At 42.8% G+C, this 26,908-nt stretch overlaps 1 protein-coding gene across 3 annotated transcripts in view; it reads left to right on the top strand.

Annotated features, from left to right (window-relative positions):
* The first annotated feature begins 8,927 nt into the window (after positions 1-8,927).
* The window catches only part of ECPAS (Ecm29 proteasome adaptor and scaffold), a 111,009-nt gene continuing 93,028 nt past the window's right edge, over positions 8,928-26,908 (top strand). The window contains exons 1-2 of one of the 3 annotated variants that reach the window (XM_055427577.2): positions 9,504-9,809; positions 18,081-18,184. In XM_055427577.2, coding sequence (XP_055283552.1) covers positions 18,163-18,184 — 22 coding nt within the window. In that variant the 5' untranslated portion in view covers positions 9,504-9,809; positions 18,081-18,162. Of the gene's footprint in view, positions 9,188-9,503; positions 9,810-18,080; positions 18,185-26,908 lie in introns of those variants that run through there. The other 2 variants (XM_055427579.2, XM_055427576.2) reach the window with 2 other exon arrangements.

The raw sequence follows: 26,908 nt of genomic DNA, 5'->3' as shown, positions 1-26,908 counted from the left end.
AGCCATGTCTTTTCATCTGCATTGGCAGGTGGGTTCTTTACCACTTGTGCCATCCAGGAAGCCCAGACTACTCTGGGACTCTTCTTCACATATTGCTGTACATACGTGAGCTTTTTTTCTGTACCAGGAGCCAGAGAAACCCCAACTGATACTACTTAGCGACAATTTGTAGATAGTGAATAAAAGTGAGAGAGAAGATAGGATTATAGGCTACTCCCAGGTCTCTGGTTTGATCAACTGGATGCTGGATCCACACAGTCTAAGGGATACCAGAAGAAGATTTGAGAAAGGAGATGGAAACTCACCTTTTAATACTGACAAACATGTAGGACATATAGGTAGAGATGACTTAACTGGAGAAGGAAATCAAGGATATTTAGTAATTGAAGATGAGGGAGTAGGGATTGCAAAGAAGAGCAGGTGGAGTGAGAAGAGGTCTGTGGTTAAAATCCCCAAAAATGGTGATTTTGAGAGGGTGGCAGAGAAAGAAGACAACAAAGGTAACTGATTAGAAAAGAATCAGGAGAAAGTGGTGAAGTAAAATCAACAGAGGAGAGTTTTGAAAGGGATGATGGAGTCAATAGTACTTACTGAGGTTGGAATGAAAAGTAACCACTGGAGTTTGCATTTGGCTGGTCTTCAAGAGATCAGTTTCAGGGAAGTCTGGGTGGTTAAGGAAAGAATAAGATGCGGCCTGGATATAAGAATGGAAAGAAAAGTATTGGGATATGTTATTTTTTTAAGGGGAGACTTGGAGACAGACTAGGATAAGAAGGAAGAACACTGAAGGTGCATTGTTCTGGAACAAGGGTCCTCTGGGAGAACATGATTTTCTTAGGATATAGAAACATGGATAGTTTTAAAAGACTCAATCTCTAGATGATATATATTCTTCCTTCAAATTGCTTTGCCTAAGAATGCCTCTAAAATCAAGGTTTCTATTTCACAATGGCCCTTCTCTCACTTTACAAAAGCAAGCCATGCCTCTTAGCCATCTCCCAGTTAACTAGGATTGTTTGCATTCAGAGGGGAACAGTTCCATTACTATCATCAAAGGGATAATTGGATATATCAAATTAGGTAATAAGGAAGTGAATGAAGGCAACTGGTTATCTTTTTTTTTTCCTGTCAAAAGTTCCTGTTTTTTTCATTGAGATACGTTTTCAATAATATTTTACTTTTTATGTTTAATAACTCAAAAGTTGTAACATTAAAAATATGTTAATCAGTAATAGTTGAAGCCTTAAAAATGTTTGTAATGTATTCATGTTGTTTTCATAAATTGTGAACTATTAATTATGATTACTTGGTCATAATAATTTTTAAAAAAACTTTAAATATTCAAATTTATATACATATTTTTGTTGAAGAAAAGGATGACAAAACAAAAAGATTTTCAAGATTAAAACTATATTGCATTAGTATAAATTATAAATTGCTTCCAATGCAGGGGATATGGGCTCGATCTTGGTCAGGGATTTAAGATCCCATGTGCCGTGAGGCCAAAAAAAATTGCTAAGAATAACAAAGTTATTCATGAGTACAGTGAGCTTTTAAAGTAAATAAAATTCCATGAGGAAATGCAATTATGTAAAATTTTCTTATTACTAGGAATATATTCATGTATTTTTTAAAACAGATGATGGTGAACATCAAATCAATATCTTATGTAGAAAAAGATCTTGTTTAGAATCTATATTTTTTAAGTGATAGAAGAGTACTCTTGCCTGGACAATCCCATGGGCAGAGGAGCCTGGTAAGCTGCAGTCCATGGGGTCTCAAAGAGTCCGATAGGATTGAGGGACTTCACTTTCACTTTTCACTTTCATGCATTGGAGAAGGAAATGGCAACCCACTCCAGTGTTCTTGCCTGGAGAATCCCAGGGACAGGGGAGCCTGGTAGGCTGCCGTCTATGGGGTTGCACAGAGTCGGACACGACTGAAGCAACTTAGCAGCAGCAGAGCTTTTATTTTAAAATGGAATTATTTACAATAGAATCCACTGTTAAAATTCTTTATTTTCAATTCTTTAAGTTATGAGAGAAAGTTTTAGCTGCCAGTTGAAAAATATGTAAATGGGTTATACTGTTTTCCAAAATTTTAGGGGGAGTGGGAGAATGTGTACAAAAACCTATGAAGTCACTCTTCTAAGGAAGTAAGAGGAGATAGACTCATCTGGTATAGGGATAAAGCCTATCCCTAGAAAATAGGTTGCCTCATTCTCTAGAATGCAAGGTATGGTATCCTCCTGGACCAGGTCAACTTTTTGCCTTTTCCCAATGGTATCTGGGAGGGAAAAATAAAGTGAATGGTGGGGCTTGTCCAGGGTTGGGATTGATTGTCACCTTCTGTAAGATAGAAACCAAGTAAAGAAAGACTTGAATGTTCTAATAAGAATTCATTGCCATAAACAGAAAGTGGTGAAAATGTCTGAGGTGAGAATGAGGATCTAAAACATACTCTATGTCCCTAAAAATAAAAGCTTAAACTAATTAGGATTTTCTCTTTCTCATTCAATAACAAAATTGGAATCAGGCTGACCATAGGTTATGTGGCAGCTCCCACAGTATTCAGGGACCTGGCCTCCTGCTATGGTTTGGCTTCAGTGGCCTTCAGTGGTAGGTACATCATGTTCATAACATGGTGGCTGGAGCTCCATCCATGTCCAAATTACCTGAAAAGGCAGGAATTAACAGAAAGGACAGGAAGCAAAAATGACATATTCTTTCTAAACAAATCATGGCTATTGCATTAGTTTCTAGATGCATGTGCTGCTGCTGCTAAGTCACTTCAATTGTGTCTGACTCTGTGCGACCCCATAGATGGCAGCCCACCAGGCTCCCCCGTCCCTGGGATTCTCCAGGCAAGAACAATGGAGTGGGTTGTCATTTCCTTCTCCAATGCATGAAAGTGAAAAGTGAAAGTGAAGTCACTCAGTCGTGTTCGACCCTCAGCAACCCCATGGACCGCAGCTTTCTAGGCTCTTCCATCCATGGGATTTTCCAGGCAAGAGTACTGGAGTGGGGTGCCATTGCCTTCTCCGTCTAGATGCATTTAGCCGTTCCACAATTGGAATTGCTTCAAATATTCCTTTCCCACAGTTTTCTATGTTCTTTCCACCTAGTCTTCCAATAAAGAAGTTTGAGGCTTCTGTATTTTCAGTTCATCTTTTTTGTATTTTCCTCCTCTTAGATTGCCGGGAGAAATATCAATAACCTCAGATATGCAGATGACACCACCCTTATGGCAGAAAGTGAAGAGGAACTAAAAAGCCTCTTGATGAAAGTGAAAGAAGAGAGTGAAAAAGTTGGCTTAAAGCTCAACATTCAGAAAACTAAGATCATGGCATCCAGTCCCATCACTTCATGGGAAATAAATGGGGAAACAGTGGAAACAGTGGCTGACTTTATTTTTTTGGTCTCCAAAATCACTGCAGATGGTGACTGCAGCCATGAAATTAAAAGATGCTTACTCCTTGGAAGGAAAGTTATGACCAACCTAGATAGCATATTAAAAAGCAGAGACATTACTTTGCCAACCAAGGTCTGTCTAGTCAAAGCTATGGTTTTTCCGGTGGACATATATGGATATAAGAGTTGGACTGTGAAGAAAGCTGAGCGCTGAAGAATTGATGCTTTTGAACTGTGGTGTTGGAGAAGACTCTTGTGAGTCCCTTGGACTGCAAGGAGATCCAGCCAGTCCATCCTAAAGACCAGTCCTGGGTGTTCACTGGAAGGACTGATGCTGAGGCTGAAACTCCAATACTTTGGCCACCTCATGTGACAAGTTGACTCATTGGAAAAGACCCTGATGCTGGGAGGGATTGGGGGCAGGAGGAGAAGGGGACGACAGAGGATGAGATGACTGGATGGCATCACCGACTCGATGCACATGAGTTTGGGTGAACTCTGGGAGTTGGTGATAGACAGGGAGGCCTGGCGTGCTGCGATTCATGGGGTCACAAACAGTCGGACATGACTGAGCGACTGAACTGAACTGAATACTTTTGAAAGACATACTTTTAGCATTCCTCTATCTCAAGTTGCTACTCCTCTAGTTTTCTGTGTCAAGTCTACTGTTTTCTTGGTTATTAAATTAAAAATAAAATTTTCAGTGACTAAAAAAATGTACTCCAAATCTACAGGAATTAGTAAAACAGGAAAGATTCTATATGGTGGTTAGAGATTGATGTTTCTGAGCTTGAGTTTTAGAAAGTGGAATGTTTTGAATCATGACATGGTTTTATGTGCAGTGAAATATGTCTTCAATCAATAACCGGCTGAAAAGAGCAAAGATGAAGATCATTAATGTTGGACCTCTGTTGGCAGATTGGATCCAGTCCCTGACTTTTTCAGCAACCTAAACGAATACCAGATGAGTCTTATTTATTTACATAGAATTTTGGTTTGTCTGGGACTTTGGGAATGGATAACTGAATCTTTTAGTGTAGTTGGATTTTCTAGATAGTTTAGAATTAAATCTTTAAGGCACTAAAATTGCTTACTTATAATCATTTTAGATGAAAATGCTTTGTAAACTATCCTAATTCCTTGATTTTTGATGCATGAAATTAGACATCTTTTTTTTTTTTTCGGCCATGTCACGAAGCTTGTGAAGTCTGTTTCCTGACCAGAGATGAATCTAAGACCTCCGCAGTGAAAGCATGGAGTCCTAACCACTGATGTGTGCGTGCAAAGTCATTTCAATTGTGTCAACTCTTTGTGTGCAGTCATTTCAATTGTGTCAACTCTTTGCAACCCTATGGACCATTGCCCGCTGGGTTTCTCTGTCCATGGGATTCTCCAAGCACGAATACTGAAGTGGGTTGCCATGTGGTCCATCCTCTAGGGGATCTTCCCAACCCAGGGAATGAACCTGTGTCTTTTATGTCTCCTGCATTGGTGGGAAGGTTCTTTACCACTAGTGCCACCTGGGAAGCTCCCCTAACCACTGGGACCACCAGGGAATTCCCTATTTCACTATTTCTTGATGTCAGGATTAGCACCATGAGCATCACTTATTCAAGTGAAATGATTTCAGGCTTATGGGCTGGGTAGCGCTTTTGGTACTTTATAAATAACCCCAGTATGCTTTGCTTTTCAAGTTCTTACAGCTTCTTTTCATAGTTTTCCTGTATCTTCCCTTGTTTTTAGGGTGTACGTTAGAACTTTTGTCATCCATGTACCTGCCCAGAAGAGTGCCCTCTAATATTCTGCTTCTAATCTACTTTGACTGACTATGGAAGCAAGTTTGTTTATGTTTACTGTCATAACTGTGCCTACATTTAGTGTGAGTAGGACCTAGCAGAAAGGAGAATGACTTCTAAGGTATAAAAGACATACATTTTTAGTTCTTGGGTTTAGTGATGCATTATCATTTTTTTTAGTGGCCTTTTCCTGGCCCCCTTCTTAATCTCCCCGAATTACTTATCTGACTTTTAAATACCATGTTAATTTCAAGTGTACGACATAGTGTTTTGACATGTGCATACATTACATAGTAAATGATCACCAAAAAAGGTCTAGTAACTACCTGTCCTAATGCAAAATTATTATATTATTGACCATATTCCTTGTGCTGCATATTATATACCTGTGCTTATTTATTTTATAACTGGAGGTTTGTACCTCTAAATCCCCTTCACTCATTTTACTGTCTATTCTCCTCCCCTCTGGCATCACCTGTTTGTTCTATGAGTCAGCTTTCATTTTTTCTTTGTTTTGCCTTTTAGATGACACATGTAAGTGAGGTCATACAGTATTTGTCTTTCTCTGTCTTATTTCACTTAGCATAGTTCAGTTCAGTCGCTCAGTCGTGTCTGACTCTTTGTGACCCCTGAACTGCAGCGCACCAGGCTTCCCTGTCCATCACTAACTGCCCGAGCTTGCTCAACTCATGTCCATCCAGTTGGTGATGCCATTTAACCATCCCATCCTCTGTTGTCCCCTTCTCCTCCTGCCTTCAATCTTTCCCAGCATCAGGGTTTTTGCCAATGAGTCAGTTCTTTGCATCAGGTGGCCAAAGAATTAAGAGTTTCAGCTTCAGCATCAATCCTTCCAATGAATATTCAGGACTGATTTCCTTTAGGATGGACTGGTTGGATCTCCTTCAGTCCAAGGTACTCTCAAGAGTCTTCTCTAACACCACAGTTCAAAAGCATCAATTCTTCAGCGCTCAGTTTTCTTTATAGTCTAACTCTCACATCCATACATGACTACTGGAAAAACCATAGCTTTGACTAGATGAACCTTTAGCATAAAGCCACCTATAATCATCCATGTTGTTGCCAATGGCAAAAAATTTTTAATGGCTGAATACTATTCCCATACACATATATCCATTTCTTTACACATTCATCTATTGATGGACACTTAGGTTGCTTCTGTATCTTGGCTATTGTAATTAATGCTTCTATGAACCTTGGGGTGCATATATCTTTGTGAATTAGTGTTTTTGTCTTTTTCAGGTAAATATCCATAAGTGAAGTTGCTGGATTGTATGGTAGTTCTATTAAAAAAAAATTTTTTTTTTGGCTGCACCGTGCCAGTTGTAGGATTTTAATTCTGCGACCAAGGATTGAACCCTAGCAGTGGTAACACGGAGTGCTAACCATTGGACCTCGAGAGAATTCCCCAATTTTCAATTTTTTGAGGAACCTCCATACTATTTTCCATAGTGGCTGCACCAATTTCCGTTCTCACCAACAGTCCATGAGGGTCTTTCTTGTCTGTTTTTTAAAATTGAAGTAAATTCTAGACAGGAAGTATCTCAAGGCTACTTTTCAAAACCAAAGTGCCTAGTAAGAGGATGATACTATTTAGTGGGGAAAATGCAGTATTAATAGTTTGAAGGGAGAAGCAACTATTAAAAAAAAAAAGCTTAGACACATTATAAACTGCTATAAAGTACAGTATATAATGAAATGTTAGAGCCATTTTCCCGCCTAACAATTCCAAGTCTACATACAGAAATGTGTGACTTCATAAAGATATAGGAATGTGTAATAGTAGCAATTTTGCAGAAACCTAAATGCTCATCAGTAGGGGAATCATTAAATTTTGTCATGTACTTATCATGAAGGTTTTCTTTTTTTTTTTTTGCAAGTCTTTGTAAAGAAGACTATCATGCAGTCATTTAAAAGAATAAGGTAGTTCTCCACATATAGGTCAGTGTGGTTAAGAATGCAAATTCTAGAGCCATGCTATTTGCGTTCAAACTCCTCCTTAACCACTTACTAGTTTCTGGCACTTTAGAGTCGTTCCTCAATCATCTTATCTCATAAAAATTCCTACTTCATAAGATCATTGTAAGGATTAAACAAATTCATCCAAGCAAAGCACTTTAAGTAGTGTCTGGCACAATTAGTTAGTATTAGCTATTATTACTAATAAAGAAGGATACCTGTGATATATTGTTTGAAAGGTAAAGTTACAGAACACACATCATAGGATTCCATTTTTGTGAGAATGAATATACCTATATGTGATTTGCACACATGTGGGAATCTGGAATTTCTACATGGGAGGAATTTATAAGTTGCTAACTGGCCTTGTTTGGAAGTCAAAATTACAAAAGACTTTTTTTTTAAACTTAGATTCTATACTTTGGAGGTCACAGAGAGTCTGATACACTGGTGATTGAGCACACACACTTATACTTGGGAGGAGGGGAAGCTTTAAAAGGATCTACTGGAGGTTTTGGGAAGTGAAAATTTCCCCATACTAGTCCTTGGTAGTCATGCTATACATTCATAGAAATGATCCGGAAAGGTTGTATACACCAAGCTGTCAACAGGAGTTATCTCCAGTAGGTAAGATGAGGGGATGGTGAGCAGGGAGGTGGGGGACAAACTACTTCATATCTTCAGTATTGTTTTGTTTGCAAATAGTTCATCGATTTTCATGTCACCATCAAATAAAAGAAGCAAAACGTCCTCAAAAAAAGGGAACATACTATGAAGTAAGTCATCAACAAAAACAGTGGTTGTGGTGTAGAGCTTTTTGAGTTAACGTGGCACAATGTTTACAGGTGAAAAACAGCGATACAGAACTTTTACCATGAATCTGAACTCCCTCCCCACCTGTTTATTTTGGGGGCTTTAGACATGTGTATACAGATACAAGGCCTTGGAGGATGCACCCTCAAGTGTACCCGTTAACCTGTAGTTTTCTCTGGGGAGTGGGATGGTGGGACGGCGCAAGGGCTTTCTTTCACTTTCAATTTTGAATTCTGAATATTTAAAATTTTTGCAAAGATCGTGTGTAATTTCTATAATAAAAGCAATAAAGGACATACACGTCTTTACTATTGTGTAAGTATCTTGTACTTGCACAAGTTACATCTGGAATGGTACGTATTCATTTTTCAAGACATTAACTAGGTTTTCATAGATTTCTTTTAGGGATAACTCATTTAGGATCTTAATTTCTTCTTATACACACAAAACCTGTACCTGATCTTGTACCTAATTTGTTCTGCCAGTACTCTCACTTGAAGTAAAGCAATTATGCAAACGCCTTAACTAAGTGACGTCACGGACAAACAAGGCGTAAAGTTTAAATCACTATAGTCAAACTCAGTCACTCGGGTTACCAAAAAGAACGTAGGGATTACAACAAAAATGTAAGAAAACAGCTCCTGTGAGCATAGAAACTTGCATTTGAACTTAGAAAATCCTAGCTTATTGAACTTTTACTTGGAGTAGTGATCTTCCCTCACTGGGAGTCCTAGTTCCTAACAGCATCAGAAACCTACACGCTACGACTGCCTTCAAGTATAAAAGCAGCCCAGCGAGCAGGGTCGTGGCCGATCGCCGCGCCGGGGCTCGCCCGGGACTGAGTCAGCGGCAGGGCTGAGAAGTTCGGCGGGAGGCGCAGGGCGGGGCTTCCTCCCGCCGACTCCGAACCCAGCTCTACTTTCCCGAGTCCACGTCTCTTCCTTTGGACGGGCGTGTTTCTCCAGGTCGGGATCAGCCAACGTGACAGCCACAGACCTTCCCAGAAACAGCTCCGGCCCGGCCTCGAGGAGTCCCCCCGGCCGGGGCAGCCCGGGCCAGATCGGCCAAGCCCCTCGCGGACGGCGGCGCGCGGCTCCCCGGGGGCCGAGCCCGCCGCTCGCCTCACTTGTGGGCGCCCGCGCTGCGGCGCCGCGCGCAGCATCCCCGGCATGGAGACCGGCTCGGACTCAGGTCAGAGGCCCGCGCGTCTGCTCCGCTCCGGGGCCGCCGCGGGCTCAGCGGGCGCGGAGGGGCGGGCGAGGGAGCCGCTGGGCCGGGCCGGCCGCTGGGCCGCCGCGTGCCGGGTCCGCGCGGGGAGCGCTCGCGGGGCCGGCTCCCGCGCGCGGGGCGGGCGGCGGCAGGTGGGCAGGACGAGCCGCGAGCGAGCGAGGGCGGGCGGGCGCGCGAGGGGCCCGGCGGGGGGGCCGCTGGGAGGATGGCTCAGCTCTTTCTAAATATAAAACCGGCGTGAGTCGGGCGAGCGCGGCGCGGAGCCGCAGAGCCGCCGCGCGGCCTGGGCGCACGGGGGACTCGGCCGACGGACGGCGGCGGCTCCGCAGAGGCGCCGGGCTGCGGGAGCGCTCGCGCGGGGCACGGCGAGAGCGACGCGAGCAGCGAGGAGGACGCAGGCGGCGGCGGGCGGGCGGGCCTCGCGCGGCCCACGCCGAGCGACCGGAGGCGGCTCCCGGCCCCCGCCGCACCGCGCGCGGCGAGCCCCCCGCGCCGCCCGCCGCGCCCTCCCCCTCCGGCCCCTCCCTCGCTCCCCGGCGCAACATGGCTGCGGCCGCCGCCTCCGCCTCCCAGGACGAGCTGAGTAAGTGCCACGGCCGGCCCGCGGCCGCGAGCCGGAGCCGGCGCCGCGCCGGGGGTGGGGGGCGGCGGCGGCCGGGGCCGGCCGGGCGGGTCGGGTCGCCGGGCCGGACGGGCGGGCGGGCGGCGGCGGCGGCGGCGTGTGGGGGGCTGGGGCGCTCGGGCCTGGTGGGCGGGCGGGCCGCCGCCGCCGCCGCCGCCGGCGTCTGTAGGCCTCAGCTTTGCACCGTCACGTTGCGAAATTGAAACCGGAGCCCCGGGAGGAGCCCTCTGTGCGCGAGCCGCCTCGGCTCGGTGTGGAGCGGGGGGAAGCCCAGCCCCCCTGCCCGCGGGGGCTGCGCTGGCGGAGCGGCCGGAGCCCCAGGGTGGCGGGCCGTGCCCACCGTCCCGCCTGACCCCTCCGTGGCCGCCTCCGGCCCTGACCGTGGGGCGAGTTCTGGAAATAGCGCTTTCGCGAAGGGGGAGAAGGTGCCGTGTTGTGACACTCTGGAAATCGGCGGAAAGGTCACGGATAGGCGGTGACCCTCAGGCGGAGCAGGAAGGACGGGAGGGCAGAGAGGGTCGCGGCGCTAGCTGCAGGGGAAGCCTCGGGGTGACAGCGCTCTGGGAGCGGAGAGCCGCTGCACACTTGACCTTAAACGCTGCAGTTTTCCGGGGGACGGCGATCCACGTTCGGGGAGAGCGGTGGTCACCCTGAATCGCAGGCCGCTCCGCCCGCCGCCCGGGTTCGCCTCGGTGCTTTGTGGGAAGTGTAGTTCCCGGGCGCCGCAGGCCCACGCTGGGGGTCAAAAAAAAAATCGAATTTTCCTAGGACCTGTAAGATAATTTCTGATTGCGTTTGGGGGTGTTTGGAGGTGAAGCTTTAAGTTGAAGTGTTGGGTTTCTCTGCGTGTCCTACAGTTTATGATCAAAAACAAGAAAGGTATTATTAGGGATGCTCTGAGTTTTAAATGGAATGAAACCTGGGACAGGTGTCGCAAGCCTTGGGAAGTTTCTGTTGTTACAGCCCCCTCTCTCAATTTCCATATGAAAGTAGCTGTACACATAATAATAATTTCTGTTTCTTTGGTCTTTGGCTGTTTAAAGCTCCTTTAATATGCATGATCTCACTTTTCCCCTCGTAACAGCCTACTAAAGCAGGTAGGTAGAAATTATCCTTGTTTTAAAGAAGAGGCGAGTTTAGAGAGTTAAATTTCCTTGCTGCTTTGACACAAAACTGGTGTAGCAGCAGTGGTGTTTGGTCATTTTGAAGCTGAAATAAAGAATTGGTGTGACCCTGGGTAGGATGCAGAGTCTGGGTAGATAAGGTCTCTTGCGGTGGTTAGAAATAGACAGGGGCTGATTATCACAGAGTTGATTGCTTGCCTGTTATTGCCAAGCTGGAGCACCACCAGGCCTTCTGGGGAGGTCAGCTCCCTGATCTTTTTTCTTCCATTTTTTGTTATTGTGGTAAAATAAACGTACCATGAAATTTACCGTCATAACCATTTTTAACTGTGCAGGCCAGTGGTCTTAAGGACATTCATATTGTTATGCAACCATCACCACCATTTACCTTGAGAATACTTTTCATCTTGCAAAACTGAAGTTCACTGCTCACTAAATCCCTCCTCCTCCTCCTCCCAGCCCCTGACAGCCTCCATTCTACTTTCTGTCTCTCTGATTTTGACGTCTCTAGGTATCTCATGTAAGTGGACTCATACAAGATTTGTCTTTTTGTGACTGGCTTATTTCATCTGGCATAGTATCCTTAGGGTTCATCCATGCTGTGCCATGTGACAGGGTTTTCTTCCTTTTTAAGGCTAATGTTCCATGGTACGTGTATATCATATTCTCTCATCCACTCATCCGTCGATGGACGCGCTGGTATGTTTTCTCTGTTGTGACTGTTGCTGCTGTGAATATGAATGTGCATGAATCTCTTTGAGATCGTGCTTCCAGTTCTTTTCTATGTGTACCCAAAAGTGGGATTGTTGTATGATGTGATAATTCTATTTTTAATGTTTTTGGGAACTGCCATCCTGTTTTCCACAGTGGCTATATCATTTTATGTTCCCACCAGCAGTAAACAAAGGGCTCCAGTTTTTTCTAGAACCTTGCCAACACTTGTTATTTTCTATACTTTTGATAGCAGCCATCCCAAGGAGTGTGAGGTGGTCTGACTTTTTAACTTGTTCCACTGCAAGATACCTGAATTCATGTTATATCACTAAACACATTAAACTGTTAATTACTAGTTGGAATGGGGAACAAAACTTGAGGAAGAATTGGATCTCGTTCTTAAGTGGCTTGATATTTTTGTATACATGCAGTGTACTCCTGTACATCAAGTACCTGTTAAGATGTTTGTAGTTCTTCTGGTTAAGGAATTTTTTGGCTTTCGCAGCTACTGGAAAAGTTAGGAGGAAGTTATTGCAGTCCTTGCCTTTTCATTGTTCTGTTTGGTCAAATCCCCAGTCATTGACCACAGATGTCTGTTGACTTGGTTTCTGTATTTAAGGAGAGATTGGATACTTGGTAGTTGATACCTTAGAATAATTTACCTTGAAATCACAGTCATACATACTGCATATATATATAAGGAACTTAAATCACTTTCAGTTTCATAAAGGCTGTAATAAAAGGAGAGATGGCTTTTAAAACAAAGGAGCTAAGTATCTGAATATTTGCTGGTTGTTATTTATGACTAGTAGATGATGTGTGTGCTGTATGCTTAGTTGCTCAATCGTGTCTGGCTCTGTGTGACCCTATAGACTGTAGCCCACCGGGGTCTTCTGTCCATGGGATTTCCCAGGCAGAAATACTGGAGTGGGTTGCTGTTTTCTTCTTCAGGGGGTCTTTCCGACCCAATCGATTGAACAGCACATCTCCTGCATTGGCACACGGATTCTTTACCATCTGAGCCACCAGGGAAGCCCCAGTAGATGATAATAAAAGCAAACTACTGGATGCCAGCATTGTTCCCTCCCCCCCTGTATTTTATTATAAAAACTTTCACAAACATACAGAAAAGTTGAAAGTAAACCTTCATATCCCACTACCTAGATTCTACATATGATATTTCTCTACTGGCTTTATCACATATCTGTCCATTTTCAAGCCACATTTTAAAATGTTATTTTAATTATTTTATTAATTTTGTTTAAAAAAAGATTGTGGTAAGATACACATACGTAACAAAATTTACCGTCTTAACCGTTTTTAAGTGTACAGTGGCATTAAGTACTCAATCCATCTTATCTTTATGCATTTCAGAGTGAATTGGAGACAGCAGTACACTTCAGTATTTCAGCACTAGCATTGTTTTAAGTGCTTTGAATATATTGTTTTGTTTGTCAATATAATCCTAAGAGGTAGGTGAAGTTATTACTGCTGTTTTATGGCATGGAAAACAGGCATTTTAGAGTCCCAAGATCCCACAGCTCGTAGGTGGTAGAGTTAGAGTTGGATCGCAAATGGCTCACGGGTATTGGTAGCCAGCCTTTAGACCGTGTACCTCGGTGTACCTTAGAGCAGTAAGCCTCCGCCTTTTGGGCACCTGGGACCGGTTTTGTGGAAGACAATTTTTCCATGGACTGGAGGTGGGGAGTGGTTTTGGGGTGATTCTCCTAAGGAAGGAGCACACTAGATCGTTTGCATGCACAGTTCACAGTAGGATTTGCACCACTTTGAGAATCAAATGCTGATCTGACAGAAGGCGGAGCTCAGGTGGTAATGTGAGCGATGGGGAGTGGCTGTCAGTACAGATGAAGCCTTGCTTGCCTGCAGCTCACCTCCTGCTGCGTGGCTGGCTTCCTAATAGGATACTGGAGGTTGAGGACCCCTGTCGTAGAGTGTTCATGCTGATGAAGAGATGAAGTCAGATGCATTCCTAAATTCTCAGCTACATGTTACTTGAATCCAGTTATCTGACTGCTTTTTAACACTGCTATGGGCGACAAAAGAAACATGAAAGTCTGCTGATGGAATTAAAATACTATTGAGAAGAAAGAGGAAGCATCCATGTAAAGAGATAAGTCAGGACCAAACTATATGAGTTGTTATAGATTATACTAGAGTAATATTAACAGGTTTGGTCCTCAGGTTTGTTATTTTGAGATGTGTAGCTGGTAACACTGCCTTTCGATAGATTTTAAATCATTGCGTTTTACCATTGCACTTGAAGTGATATGCATGTTAAAAATTTAAATGGAATCTGTAGCTGCTCTCAGTCGTATCTGCTCCCACACTCTAGGAGCTCCTGAGGAGGAGAACTGGTGGGTAGGCTTGTCTTTTACTCCTCTCTTTCTCTTCTCTTTTCTTTCTCCTTCTCCCTCTCTTTCTTTTCTTCCGAGTAGTGTCATGGAGTGGTATCATGTATGAAGGTTGCCAAAAGGTAAGCAGGATAATCTTGGGTTGGAATTTGTTAAAATTTTTTATCCTTTCACAAATATCCTGTCATTGTCACTTTGAATCAGGTGATTGAAATAGAACAATGGTAAAGCTAATGTTTATTGAGAGCTTACTGTTGTGTTCTGATCACTTTGTATGTATTAAGTGATTGAATCCTTACAACCCTGTGACTTTAGTACTATTATTGTCTGGTGGAGCTGTCCTCATATTACAGAGCCGGGGCTTGAACTCAGATTCTTTGATTCCCGAGTTTATGTTAATCCTGTGCTGCTGCTGTACTGCTGTCTCTGGAAGGGAAAGTACAGTTTATAAGAAGATCAGCATGCCTTCTTCCCCGATGCCTTGCTAGCCTCCAGAAGAAACCTCTTATAGTGTATAAAATGTTATAAGATTCTGATGTTCATTGAATATGACATAATAGATTTTTGGGGAAGATGCTGAAATAGAGAACGATTATTTCTGACTGTTAAAGGCAGTTCTGAAATCTGGTTTGTAAATTACTTAAGATCACAGTCTGTAGTTTTCTTTCTTTATATTTAAGGTAATGTAACTGTTTGGAATGGGATGAAATTCAGTGCAAGGCATGTGGACTAGTTTTTCTTCTAAAATTATCCTCTGCCAATGCATGGAAATGTTGACGTTGTAGTTATATTTTAGCAGTGGGTAGGGAGATTTCTGACTGAGGGGAGGAAGCATTTGAGACTTTTCACCTGGTCAGCTGTTTCATGGTTTCATATTTTGGCCTGTATAATTCTAAGGCATCCTTAGAACCTGCTCTTCATTGGGGTAAAGGCAACTCAGGAAGGAGCACCAGCCTGGACTCTCAAACATATTGATGCTACTCAACTTGACCACTTGACACAGCCACTTTAGTTTTCAAACATTGGCTAGATAGTCGTCATGTCATATGTCTTCTGAGAGAGTCTCTGCCAGTGCCAGGCATCTTAGTGGCTGTTTTAGGGAATGAGACGGGGAGGCTGTATGTGTAGTTGTGTAGGTGAACATGAGTCTGTGAGCCCCCGAGAGATGGCTGTTTTAATGGCAGCCATGCATGCAGCTGAGCTGAGCTGTGTAAACAGGCTAAATCAAGCTTGTGTCATCTCCGTTTTGGTTACTTAGCCAAAAAGGAAGGTTAGAATGGAAAATAACGATGGTATTTCTGCTTTTTATAACTTGTCGTTTTTCACTTCTACCTCATCTTGTTTTAAATTCTGCTTGCAGTAACTTGTAATATTTCATAAGGGCCAATGGAGGCGAGAATGATCGGCACTGGGCATTCGACTTTGTTCAGAAGATAGATGGTAAAAGTGTAGGCACTGCCAGTGGTTGATCCAAGGTGCTGATCTCTGGTTTCAGTCCTGACCAGTCTCTGCTGTGATGCTTGCTGTCTTACATGCCTTGTTTTCCCCACACATTTTCCAGTTCAATAAGCAGACTTTAAAAATGGAGTGACTAGCTTATGGTCCTGGCCTCACAGAGCTTATCATTCAGTGTAGTTTTTTTTGTTAGTTGCTCAGTCATGTCTGACTCTTTGCGACACCATGGATTGTAGCCTGTCAGGTTCCTCTGTCCATGAAATTCTCCAGGCAAATATACTGGAGTGGGTAGCCATTCCCTTCAGGGGATCTTCCCGACCCAGGGATCAAACCCTGGACTCCTGCATTGCAGGCAGAGTCTATACCGTCTGAGCCACCAGGGAAACCCCAGTGTAGAGGCAAGTTTATATATAAATGTAAATAACTGATTGGAAGTATGGAATGAAAAATGTCTAACACAATTCTTTAGAAATGTCAAGGGGTGAGAAATAGGAGTCCAGGTTAACGGAACATTACTTGAGCTAAGACACAGAGATTGAAAAATATGTATTTTTAGGGAAAGTTCAAGTGAGTCTGATACACGATGGCTGCATGAAGTTCTGGGAAAGGAGTTAAAGATTGGAGTTAAGAGACTTGGCCTTTTCTGCCTTTTACAATTTGAGATCTTGAGCAAATTGTATTACCTTACTAAGTTTCTCTGTTTCTTTCCCATAAGAAATTCAGTGTTGTTAGGCTTAATATACATGTTAATGCACAGTAAAGACAGTTACATTCTATACAAATTATTATTCTTGGTGAGGGATGGTGGTAGGAAGTAAAGCTGGGAAGATAGGTTGGGACTGGCTTGCATAGGAATGCCAACACAACTAGTCTGAACTTTGTTCTGTAGACAGTAGAGGACCATCAAAGGCTGGGATGTAACATGAGTAGATCCGTTTATAAGTTTAACAGGTGGCAGTGATGTTAACATTGATTGCAAGGGTCCAGAGACCAAAAGCAGCAAGACCAAAAGGAAGGTAAATATTACAGTAGCCAAGTTAGCGGGAGCTTAAGGTCTGAACTGGAACAGTGGAAGTGGATTCGGCTGGTAATATAATCTAAAATCCTGAAAATAGGCAGAAGCTATTGGCTGAATAGTAGGGAGTTATTCATTGGAGGAGTTAGAGATGATTCCAAGAATCTACCTGAGAGATTACAGGGAGAGAGACTGTAGCCTCTGGACAGATTTTGGGAGGTAAGAGTAGAGATAAGAGAGAAGAGGTTTGTGTTCAAGAAATAGTAAATCATTTGTTGAATGAATGGGTTAAATTATTGAGGCACTCACGTTGAGTTGTCTAGGGAGACTTGTTTTGAATAGTGACTAAAACCTCTGGCCTTGAAGTCAGAACTAGTTTTGAATCCTGACCTTGCCACATTTTATTTTTTTTTAATATTTATTTGATTGCATCAGGGCTTAGTTGCGACTTGCAAGCTTCTCTCTAGTAGCATGGCACAGGCTTGGTTGGCCTGCAGCGGGCGGGATCTCAGTTCCCAGACCAGGGAGCCAACCCGCATACCTTTCATTGAAAGGTGGATTCTTAACCACTGGACCACTGGGGAAATCCCTGCCACTTTTAAGTTTTAATGTCAAAGGACCTAACTTTTGGGCCTGGATTTCTCATTTGTAAAGTGGGATAATGGAGCTATTTTACAGGGTTGTTCTAAGAGTGAAAAGAGATGATATGTGCTAAGGACTTTGGTATAGTGCTGGGCGTATGGATTGTGTGGGAACTTTGATTCTGAGGCTTGGGAGACTGGGGGGATGTGGACACGTTGTCCAGAAGACAGCTGTCTGGGGGCTCTGCATAGATAAGGATGAGAGGAAGTCAGAAAGAGCCAGGGAAGGGGATCAAAAGTGTCAAAAGAGGGCAGAGGTTTCCCAGGGCAATGACTATCAGCCATTTACATTCTCAGTTGTTGTAATGTGTTAATAACATGTGTGCCCATCCACCAGTGCTCTTATAAAAGTATGGTATAAATCAGACACTTTGTTCTAATTTTAATGTAAAGTTTTGTATGTTTATGATCTATATGTTACACACACAATATGTATGTTTATTGGAGTTTTTTAGCCTTAATAACTACCAGTGTGTGTGTGTGTATGTGTATATATATAATATATAAAGTATTGGCGTATTACTTCTACACATTCAATTTTTCTTTAACTTAGCATACTCGATTTACAATGTTGTGTCTGGTGTACATCAAAGTGCTTGTTACACATATTCCTTTTCATGTTATTTTACATTACGGTTTATTACAGGATATTGAATATAGTTCCCTGTCCCGTACAGTAGGACCTTATTTCTACACACCAGATTTTATTTATGGACATGTTCCTTACTATCTCCAGTTTGGTGATGACTATAATTTCCCCCCTTATTCTGAATTTGTAAAAGCAGGGCATGCATCAAATTAGGAGATCTTAGCATAAAAATGAAAATTGCTTATTTTGTTCTTTTAAATGGTAGCTATAAATATAAATCTTTTAATTGTTTTTTTTTCCCCCCTGGTGTTCTAAATAATAGATTCTTTATACAATTGCATATGTACGAGTGGATGAACATACCATTGGTGATCCAGAGGATTTTTGTCAAGACTGGATAAACCATGTATCACATTGATTGTAGAGGTTAGTAGATTTAGTTCCTTAGGATGTGTGCATTTTTCATAGTAGCATTTAAAAATGCATAAATTATCAAGTAGCTTTCCCCCACAAGATCTTCATGGGTTTTTCTCCTCTGACTGTCCTGAGAGAACCAGTGAAGTTCATATTAGTTTTAATTTATGTGAAGCTTCTATTCTCTGTCATCACATAAACATTAACACTTAAAAAATTAGCAAGAAAAAGATAAAACTTAAAGGTGTTACTTAGCAGTGAGTGCAAGGAAAAGGGTATGGGTGTTAGTTCACAAGTAGTATTGTATACCACAACTATAAAAGTATGATTTTATGTGCTCCAGGAGTCTCATCATGGGTTTAATTGTTTTATTTATGAAAAGAGGTATTGAGAAAGGCATCATCATGGTAATTGGGCATTCCTAATTCTGCCACTTTGACATATACTGTGATGGAAAAGCCATTAATTCTACTTCATTCTGAGTCTGAACAAGAGTATGTGTCGGGTTCACTCTTGGGTGACATTGGATAGTCCTGTGATTGAAACTCTAAATTCAGATTGTAATTCCCTGATATTATGAGTTCAATATCCATGAGTACCTGAGATTTTGTAGCTTCAGTCCAAGGTACATTTTGTTGCTGTCTTTCAGTTTAAGTACTGGATTCCTCTTCACCCAGTTCATTCTACTGTTTCTTGGTGTATATGTTGCTGCTAATGGTGTATGATGCCTTAATTCATTTAGGTAGAATTTTGAGTGATGGAATGAATGGAATATTTTATAAACCAAAGTTCAACTTTCGAATAAACTTGAGTTTATTTTTGCTATTTCACATATTTTTGTTCCATAACAGAGAAGTGGAAAATTGAAAGGTTGGGGAAAGGGTTTAGGAGAATGAAATGAATTCATTATTTGCACCTAGATTCTTTCTTCAAGCTTTTGGGCCTACATGGATAGATGTGTTAATTACAATAGACTGAAGGCAAGCAGGTCAAACCACAAATGCTGGGATTTAAATAATGACTTAAATAAAATGCTTTCCAGAGTTTACACATCCAAGTGAGCATTGTCATAAGTAATTAACCGCTTTGGGTGGATCTCAACCAGCACACATTTGACTTTTATGCAGTCTGACCTCTTGCATAGTATGTATTGTCTCCTTTAAGGCGACTTTCATAAGCTGAACTAATCTTTCTGCTCATCAGTTTACTAACACTGATTTCTGACTGGGCCTCTGCCAGCGACTATCTCTGGGGGAAAGGGCCTCTTTGGGGGTTGGGAGTGTTTGTGGGCCTCAGTGCATCTGGAGTTTGCCACACATTCATTAAATCTAGGGTACAGGTGAGCACTGCTTTTTCTTCACTTGACCCAGCCCTGCAAAGCCAACTGTGATTTCTTCCACCCCACCCTCTTTGTGTGTGATGTTGCAGGGGTTGGTCAGCGGGGGAGTGAGGGCCTGTGTGTGTGAGCAGGGAGGGGATAGCATTGCTCTGCGCTATCATGGGTTGGTAGTGGGCTTAAAGTAGCCTGACATATGCAGATGGCTAGGACTTCTGAAGTAGCTGAAGAAGAAAGGCCCCTTTTTGCTTCCCTGGAAAGAGTCTAGTCACTAGTGCATCCTGATGCAGGGGTTTCCACATGGGAGTGTCTGCTTGGGCCCTGGGGGTATTTAAGACTGGTGGATTGGGGAACAGGGAGATGACTTGTCTGATTGCCTTGGTTCTGGGGCGAAGGTGTCTCAGCAGGGACTTTGTCAGCTGGAACCTCCTGCTCAGGACATCATTGCCTGAGAAGGTTCTTATCTACTGCCTGCTGGATTCTCTGCCTACTGCCTACTGGCTACTGCCTACTGGCTGCTCTGGCTGGAGGGAGGCAACTGCCGCAGGCACCATAGTGGATTATCTCCTTCTGGGAATGGATTCCGCACCTCCCACCTTTCCACTCCCCGCCCCCCTCCCCCCTCCCCCGCCCATCTTGCTGTATTTGTATTTACTGCTGGACTCCTTGACATTTTCCTTTTGGTACATTTGTGTTTAATGAGTTCCTTAACAAAAAAAGTGGGAAATAGGGGCAAGCCTCTCTTTAAAAACACAGAATGACATCACAGTTCTAAGCATTAATTCCCAAAGAAGTATCCTACTGACCTCATTTAGATTTTGCCAAGTATTAGAGTGACATTTGGTGACCCAAAATGGTATATAGAAATCAACAGATGTGAAGTTGTGTCTGACTCTTTGCGATCCCATTGACTGCAGCCCACTGCAGACTCCTCCGTCCATGGACTTTTTCAGGCAAGAGTGCTGGAGTGGGTTGCCATTTCTTTCTCCAGAGGATCTTCCTGACCCAGGGATCAAACCCAGGTCTCTCACATTGCAGGCAGACGCCTTACCATCTGAGCCACCAGGGAGTTTCAACTGATGATGTGGACTGTCACTGCCAGTTAGTATTTGGTTAGATTTTTTAATTCTGGTAGATTGATCTACCAGAAGAGATTGAGTATTACATACAAAATCTAGATTCCAGCTAGGGCGTCCTTGTTCTTCGTAGTTTTAGCCTTTATCTCCTAATTGCAGAGATTGTCAAAGTCCAGAGGGACTCACTGCACTACCCTTGCATTCTATCACATCCAATTTTTGTGAATTTTTTAGTTTAATTTAACTTAATGCTTTTCTTAGCTTCTGGGCCCCATTTCTGAAAAAAAGTGTTTTGGTTCCACCCTTGTCAGTTTGGACATGAGACCCATGTGTTTCGCTGGTGATACACACACAGACAGACACAGACACATACACACCCTTGTTAATTTGGACATGAAACCTATGGTGTTTCACTGGTGACACCCCCCCCCCCACACACACACAGATAACACACAGACACATAGACACACCCGTTTCCCCAAGCATTTCAGGAATTCACTTAGCTCTAAAGCAGCTCTTAACTCTTAGATGTAGTGAGTCATGGGGAAAGGCCTTGACTTTCTGCCCTTTCCTGGTCTGTCCTCCCCTTCCATCTTTCTTTTTTCCTTCTATCCTTCTCTTTGCGATAACTTCTGTACCCCTCCTTATTTGAAGCAGAACAGATCTGTCACCTTCAAACCTTCTGGATTTCTCTCCACCTCTTCTTTTTTTAAAAAAGCCTTAAGCACTTGTCACGATATTAAAAACATACAGTCCTTTTCCCAAGAGATTCTGATGTCATGTGTTAATAAGTGCTACCAATCCCTTCCTTTCCTTTGCTGCAGATGTATCAACCTAAATAGCTTTTCCAATGCATGAGGAATTAGTACTGCATACACCCAGCAGGCACTCGAGCAGCTTCTTTCTGTGAGGCACTGAGTTAAACGCTGGGATATCAGGAGCCTAAGTCACGCTGTCTCAGCCTGCGGAGTTCTGGGGACGGATGAACAAATGATTATGTGGAAGCACATCTCACAGCTGTGCGGTCTTGGGAAGGAAGATTGGCCAGCGGCAAAATGCGCAGCGAAAGATAACACGTGCAGGGGAGATGTAGAAAAGGGCTTTGAGAGTTTGTTGAGCCAGAATGGGATGTGTAAGTGTGAAGCGTGTAGCATTTGAGCTGGACCTCAAATGGAGAAGAGGTGCGTATGTGGAGATGGAGAGGTGGTCAGGAGAGGTTGCGAGAGAAGTCCTGGATGAGGGGCTAGGTCGATAACAAGAGTTGGGCAGAAAGAACACATGGCACACTTAAGCAGCTCTTGCAGTGTGGATGGCTGGTGGGGAGTAACGTGATGCATGGTCGAGAAGGTCCTTTGTGGCTGGACTGGTCCACTGTTGGGAAGGACTTCCTGTCTCCTTTGATATTCACCCCAGGCATATGCTACATGTTCTAGCTGCTACTTACTTTTTTAATGTCTTTTTTTCCCTAAGATTTTTTTTTTTAATGCCGACCATTTTTAAAGTCTTTTACTCTTACCATATTGCTTCTGTTTTAAGTTTGGGTTTTCTGGCTGTAAGGCCTGTGGGATCTTGGTTCCTTGACCAGGGATTGAACCTGCATCCCCTGCAGTGGAAGGCGAGGTCTTAACCACTGGACCACTAGGAAAGCCCGTTTTAATGTACTTTAATGGAAGTAGATCTGTTTTTTTTTTCCTCTTGGCAAAGACTGTTCATTTGCGTTTGGACCCAGTGGTAAGGTGAATTTCCCTGAGGGCTTCCCTGGTGACTCAGTGGGTAAGGAATCTGCCTGCAATGAGGGAGGCCTGGGTCTGATTCCTGGGTTGGGAAGATCCCCTGGAGAAGAGAACGGCTATCCACTCCAGTATCCTGGCCTGGAGAAGAATTCCATGGACTGTACAATCCATGGGGTCACAAAGAGTCGGACACAACTGAGCAACTTTCACTTACTTATCCGGTGGTAAGGTGGCGTAAGCAAAAATGAGATACTTACTCTAAGGAATCAGGGGGTCTTTTGGATATAAGAGGGACTCTCAGGAGGGGCTTGGAACTAAGCATTGGAGGTCCTCTAGGTCTTCCAGCTGCTCTGTACCTGAGGGGGTGACTGCGTTGGGGCCATTCCTGCTGCACTGGTGTGCTTAGGGCACACAGTCACGTTTACATAGCTGTCCAGCAAGGCTTGGTGTCATCCCAGCCCACTTTCTCCGCCTCAGCCTTGGAATTTAGCACTTCAGAAGGAGCCTTGGGTTTGCAGTTGGACCAGGAGTGTGAATCCGAGCCCTGCCACTTCCTACCTTTGTAATCTTGGTCAGCATTCTCAATGACTTCTAGGCTCTGTTTTCCTCATCTGTAAGTTGAAGTGAATATTACCTACTTCTGCTGCTGCTAAGTCGCTTCAGTCATGTCCGACTCTGTGCGACCCCATAGACGGCAGCCCACCAGGCTCCCCTGTTCCTTGGATTCTCCAGGCAAGAACACTGGAGTGGGTTGCCATTTCCTTCTCCAATGTGAAAGTGAAAAGTGAAAGTGAAGTCGCTCAGTCATCTGACTTGTAGCAACCCCATGGACTGCAGCCTACCAGGCTCCTCCGTCCATGGGATTTTCTAGGCAAGAGTACTGGAGTGGCTTGCCATTACCTACTTCAGTAAACAGTATTAAAACTTTACAGGGAGGTAGCTGTGTTCTCTTGTGCACTTGGAGGTTAAAGACCTCCCTTGGTTCAACTTGTGCCTCTCTGTCTTTAGCTTTGACCTTTGGCAAGTCAGTCAGGATCCTGAGCCCGTTTTTCATCTACAAATGCAGACAATAGCCGCTCACCTCACATGGTTTTCTGAGGCTCAAACTGCCATGTAAAACTGCTTTTTGACTGTAATATATTCTCATATATGTGAAGCAGAAGAAATTGAATGCTATTAGGGAGTCTGTCTGTTTCCTTGTGAAATTATTCTATTATAGTCTAGTGTATTTCAGTGGTAACTTGACAGATCTTTCTCAAAATATCTAGTAGTGCTGGAGTAATTGATTAATGGTGCTGTGAGCAGTGGTCCAAGTATTTTCAGCTTTCCCTTTCAATTTCAGCTTCCACTTCAGGCTTCTCAACCTTATTTATAATTTAAAATTTGCTTTCACATTCAGAAAAAAAAAATAATGTTGTTTGCAGAGAATTTAAACAAATGTAAAGAAATCTGAAACCTGTCCCCCTGGAATAACCATTTTTCTCTTTTTAATTCACACAAGTAATTCATGATCATGAAATACTGATAAATTAGTAATGACATAGAATTAAACCAGCAAGCCAGAAAAGAATCCTCTGAAATTCCACCACCTAGGGATAATTACTACCTTAAATATAGTCCTTGCCCCGGTCCTTTTGACAGTAATGCTTTTCTTGCATACTATCTAAGGAATGTTTTGATGTGTAAGTTGTCATGAAGAGGTGATTCATCTAAGGAAAGTGAGTTATTGCTTTTTCTTTTCTTCTCTCTTTTTCATTTTTTAAAATATTTTTTCCTTAAGTAATGATATGAGTGAAAGCCACCTTTTATAATTCTGTGAGAAAATAGCATTTCTTCCCTGACTCAGAGGCCAAAGTTATATTTTTTGGAGAGATACGAAGAATGAGTGATTTATCTGGACAGTTTTATTTCTCAAGGATAATGATATATTTTCAGAATTATCCATGACTAATGATGAAAGTGAAAGAGGAGAGTGAAAAAGTTGGCTTAAAGCTCAGCATTCAGAAAACTAAGATCATGGTACCTGGTCCCATCACTTCATGGGAAATAGATGGGTAAACAGTGGAAACAGTGTCAGACTTTATTTTTTGGGGTTCCAAAATCACTGCAGATGGTGATTGCAGCCATGAAATTAAAAGACGCTTACTCCTTGGAAGGAAAGTTATGACCAACCTTGATAGTATATTAAAAAGCAGAGACATTACTTTGCCAACCAAGGTCCGTCTAGTCAAGGCTATGGTTTTTCCAGTGATCATGTGTGGATGTGAGAGTTGGACAGTGAAGAAAGCTGATCGCCAAAGAATTGATGCTTTTGAACTGTGGTGTTGGAGAAGACTCTTGAGAGTCCCTTGGATTGCAAGGAGATCCAACCAGTCCATTCTAAAGGAGATCAGTCCTGGGTGTTCATTGGATGGACTGATGCTAAAGCTGAAACTCCAATACTTTGGCCACCTCATGCGAAGAGTTGACTCATTGGAAAAGACTGATACTGGGAGGGACTGGGGGCAGGAGGAGAAGGGGACGACAGAGAATGAGATGGCTGGATGGCATCACTGGCTCAATGGACATGAGTTAGAGTGAACTCCGGGAGTTGGTGATGGACAGGGAGGCCTGGCATGCTGTGATTGATGGGGTCACAAAGAGTTGGACACGACTGAGCGACTAAACTGAACTGAACTGAATGATAGATAACACTGAAATGAAGCCCTTAAACTTTTCCTGGGTTATTTCTTCCTTGAGGGTTAGGAGGAAGGAATATCCTTTTTTTCCCTTTAGCTGGAGAAATTAAAGACAGGTGAATAATAAAAATCAGAGAATTATTTAATGAAAAGTGAATGAATATATTTATTCTTTCAGATTTTTCTTTCCTACATGAATATAATAGCTGATACAAGCTAAACTGAAAGTTGTTCATTTAGGGATTTAAGAATTTCAGTGTTTCTGATCTGTTTCCTTTGATACTAAGTGGTTTTTGTAGACTTTTTTTAGGACAGTTTTCGGTTTACAGCAAGACTGACAGGAAGGCACAGAGGTTTCCCATATGCCCCTGCCCTACCCACCAGATGGTACGTATTTTACCAAGGATGAAGCTATACTGACACATCATAATTACCCATCTTCTGAAGTCTCCACCGTGGTTGACTCTCGGTGTTGTGTGTTCAGTGGGATTGGACAGATGTATGATAATACATATCCATCATTGTGATATCACAGAGTGTTTTCACTGCTCTGCAATCCTCTGTGCTTGTCGTATTCATCCCTCCTCCCCTCTTCCTCCCTGGCAGCTGCTGGTCTTTTTACTGTCTCCTTTTGCAGAACGTCCTGTAGTTAGAATCACAGTGTGTAGTGTTTTCATATCGGCCTCTTTCACTTAGTAATATGCCTTTAAGGTTCTTCCATGTCTTTTCATGGTTTGACAGCTCATTTTTGTTTAGTGTTGAGTAATATTTCATTGTCTGTGTGTACCAGTTTATTTATTCACTTGCTGAGGGACCTCTTGGTTGCTTCCAAGCGTTGGCAGTAAGGCTGAATGAATAAAGCTGCTGTAAACATCCGTGTGCAAGTTTCTATGTGGACATATGTTTTCCACTCCTTTGGGTAAACACCAAGGAAGGCAACTGGTGGATTGTATGGTAAGAGTGTGTTTAGTTTCCCAAAGTGGCTGTGTCAGTTTGCATTTCTAACAGTAAATATTCTTATTTTTGTTCTCCCATATTCTTTTAAGGCTCCTTTCAAGTTTTAAAATTCTGTAGTTTAAATTTCTTTACCCTTGAAACATGGATTCTTTTTAAAAAATTTGCTCTGTATGTTATTTTTCCTGAAAGAAATATATTTTTACTGAAGAATATTTGAACCGTACGTGAAAATATAAAGAAAAATTACTGATATATTTTCTTTTTATATAGTATCATAAAACAATTATTATGGTATGTATGTATATTCTTTGTCAACATAAAATATTTCAAGTATGAAGAAAGATACATTGAATAATCTTAGAAACAGTTATGTCCCCACTCATCTTTGTCAGATCCGTACGTTTTTTGCTGTTAGCTTCAGGTCTTTTATTTTTTAATAGGACTCAACGTCATTGATAGGATTCGAACCCCCGTGTCACCCCATACACATTTTCCTTGTTTTCTCTCGTCTCCCCTTCCCTTCTCTTTTACCTCAGGCTTGTCATTCCTGTGCAGTGTGTGTCATAGGCAACACACACACACACACTGAAAAACTTGACATGAGTGGAATTATAATGTACACATCCTGCAACTTGCTTTCTTTGTTTGGTCTTAGTTTTTGGGATTTTGTTGTGCTGGTCCATGTGACATGTGACTCTTGCTTGTTTTCGTTGTTATATGCGCCTGCCACAGTTTCTGTGTCCATTTTCCTGTTAACTGACGTTAGAGTGTTTCTGTTCCTTCGTGGCAATGAACAGTTTCTTTCTTTTTTAAAAGTTTTTATTCGTTTAGTTTTGGCTGTGCTTGGTCTTCGTTGCTTTGCACAGGCTTTCTCTAGCTGTGGCAGGAGGGGCTTGCCTTTTGTTGTGGTGTGCCGGCTTCTCCTTGCAGCGCTTGGGCTCTAGGCACGCAGGCTT

The sequence above is a fragment of the Moschus berezovskii genome, chromosome 7 (genome assembly GCF_049115385.1).
Source record: "Moschus berezovskii isolate FMDL1 chromosome 7, NW_MosBer_1.0, whole genome shotgun sequence".
Classification (NCBI taxonomy): domain Eukaryota; kingdom Metazoa; phylum Chordata; class Mammalia; order Artiodactyla; family Moschidae; genus Moschus; species Moschus berezovskii.
The sequence above is the reverse complement of the archived record's forward strand: the minus strand, read 5'-3'. Positions and strand labels throughout refer to the sequence as shown.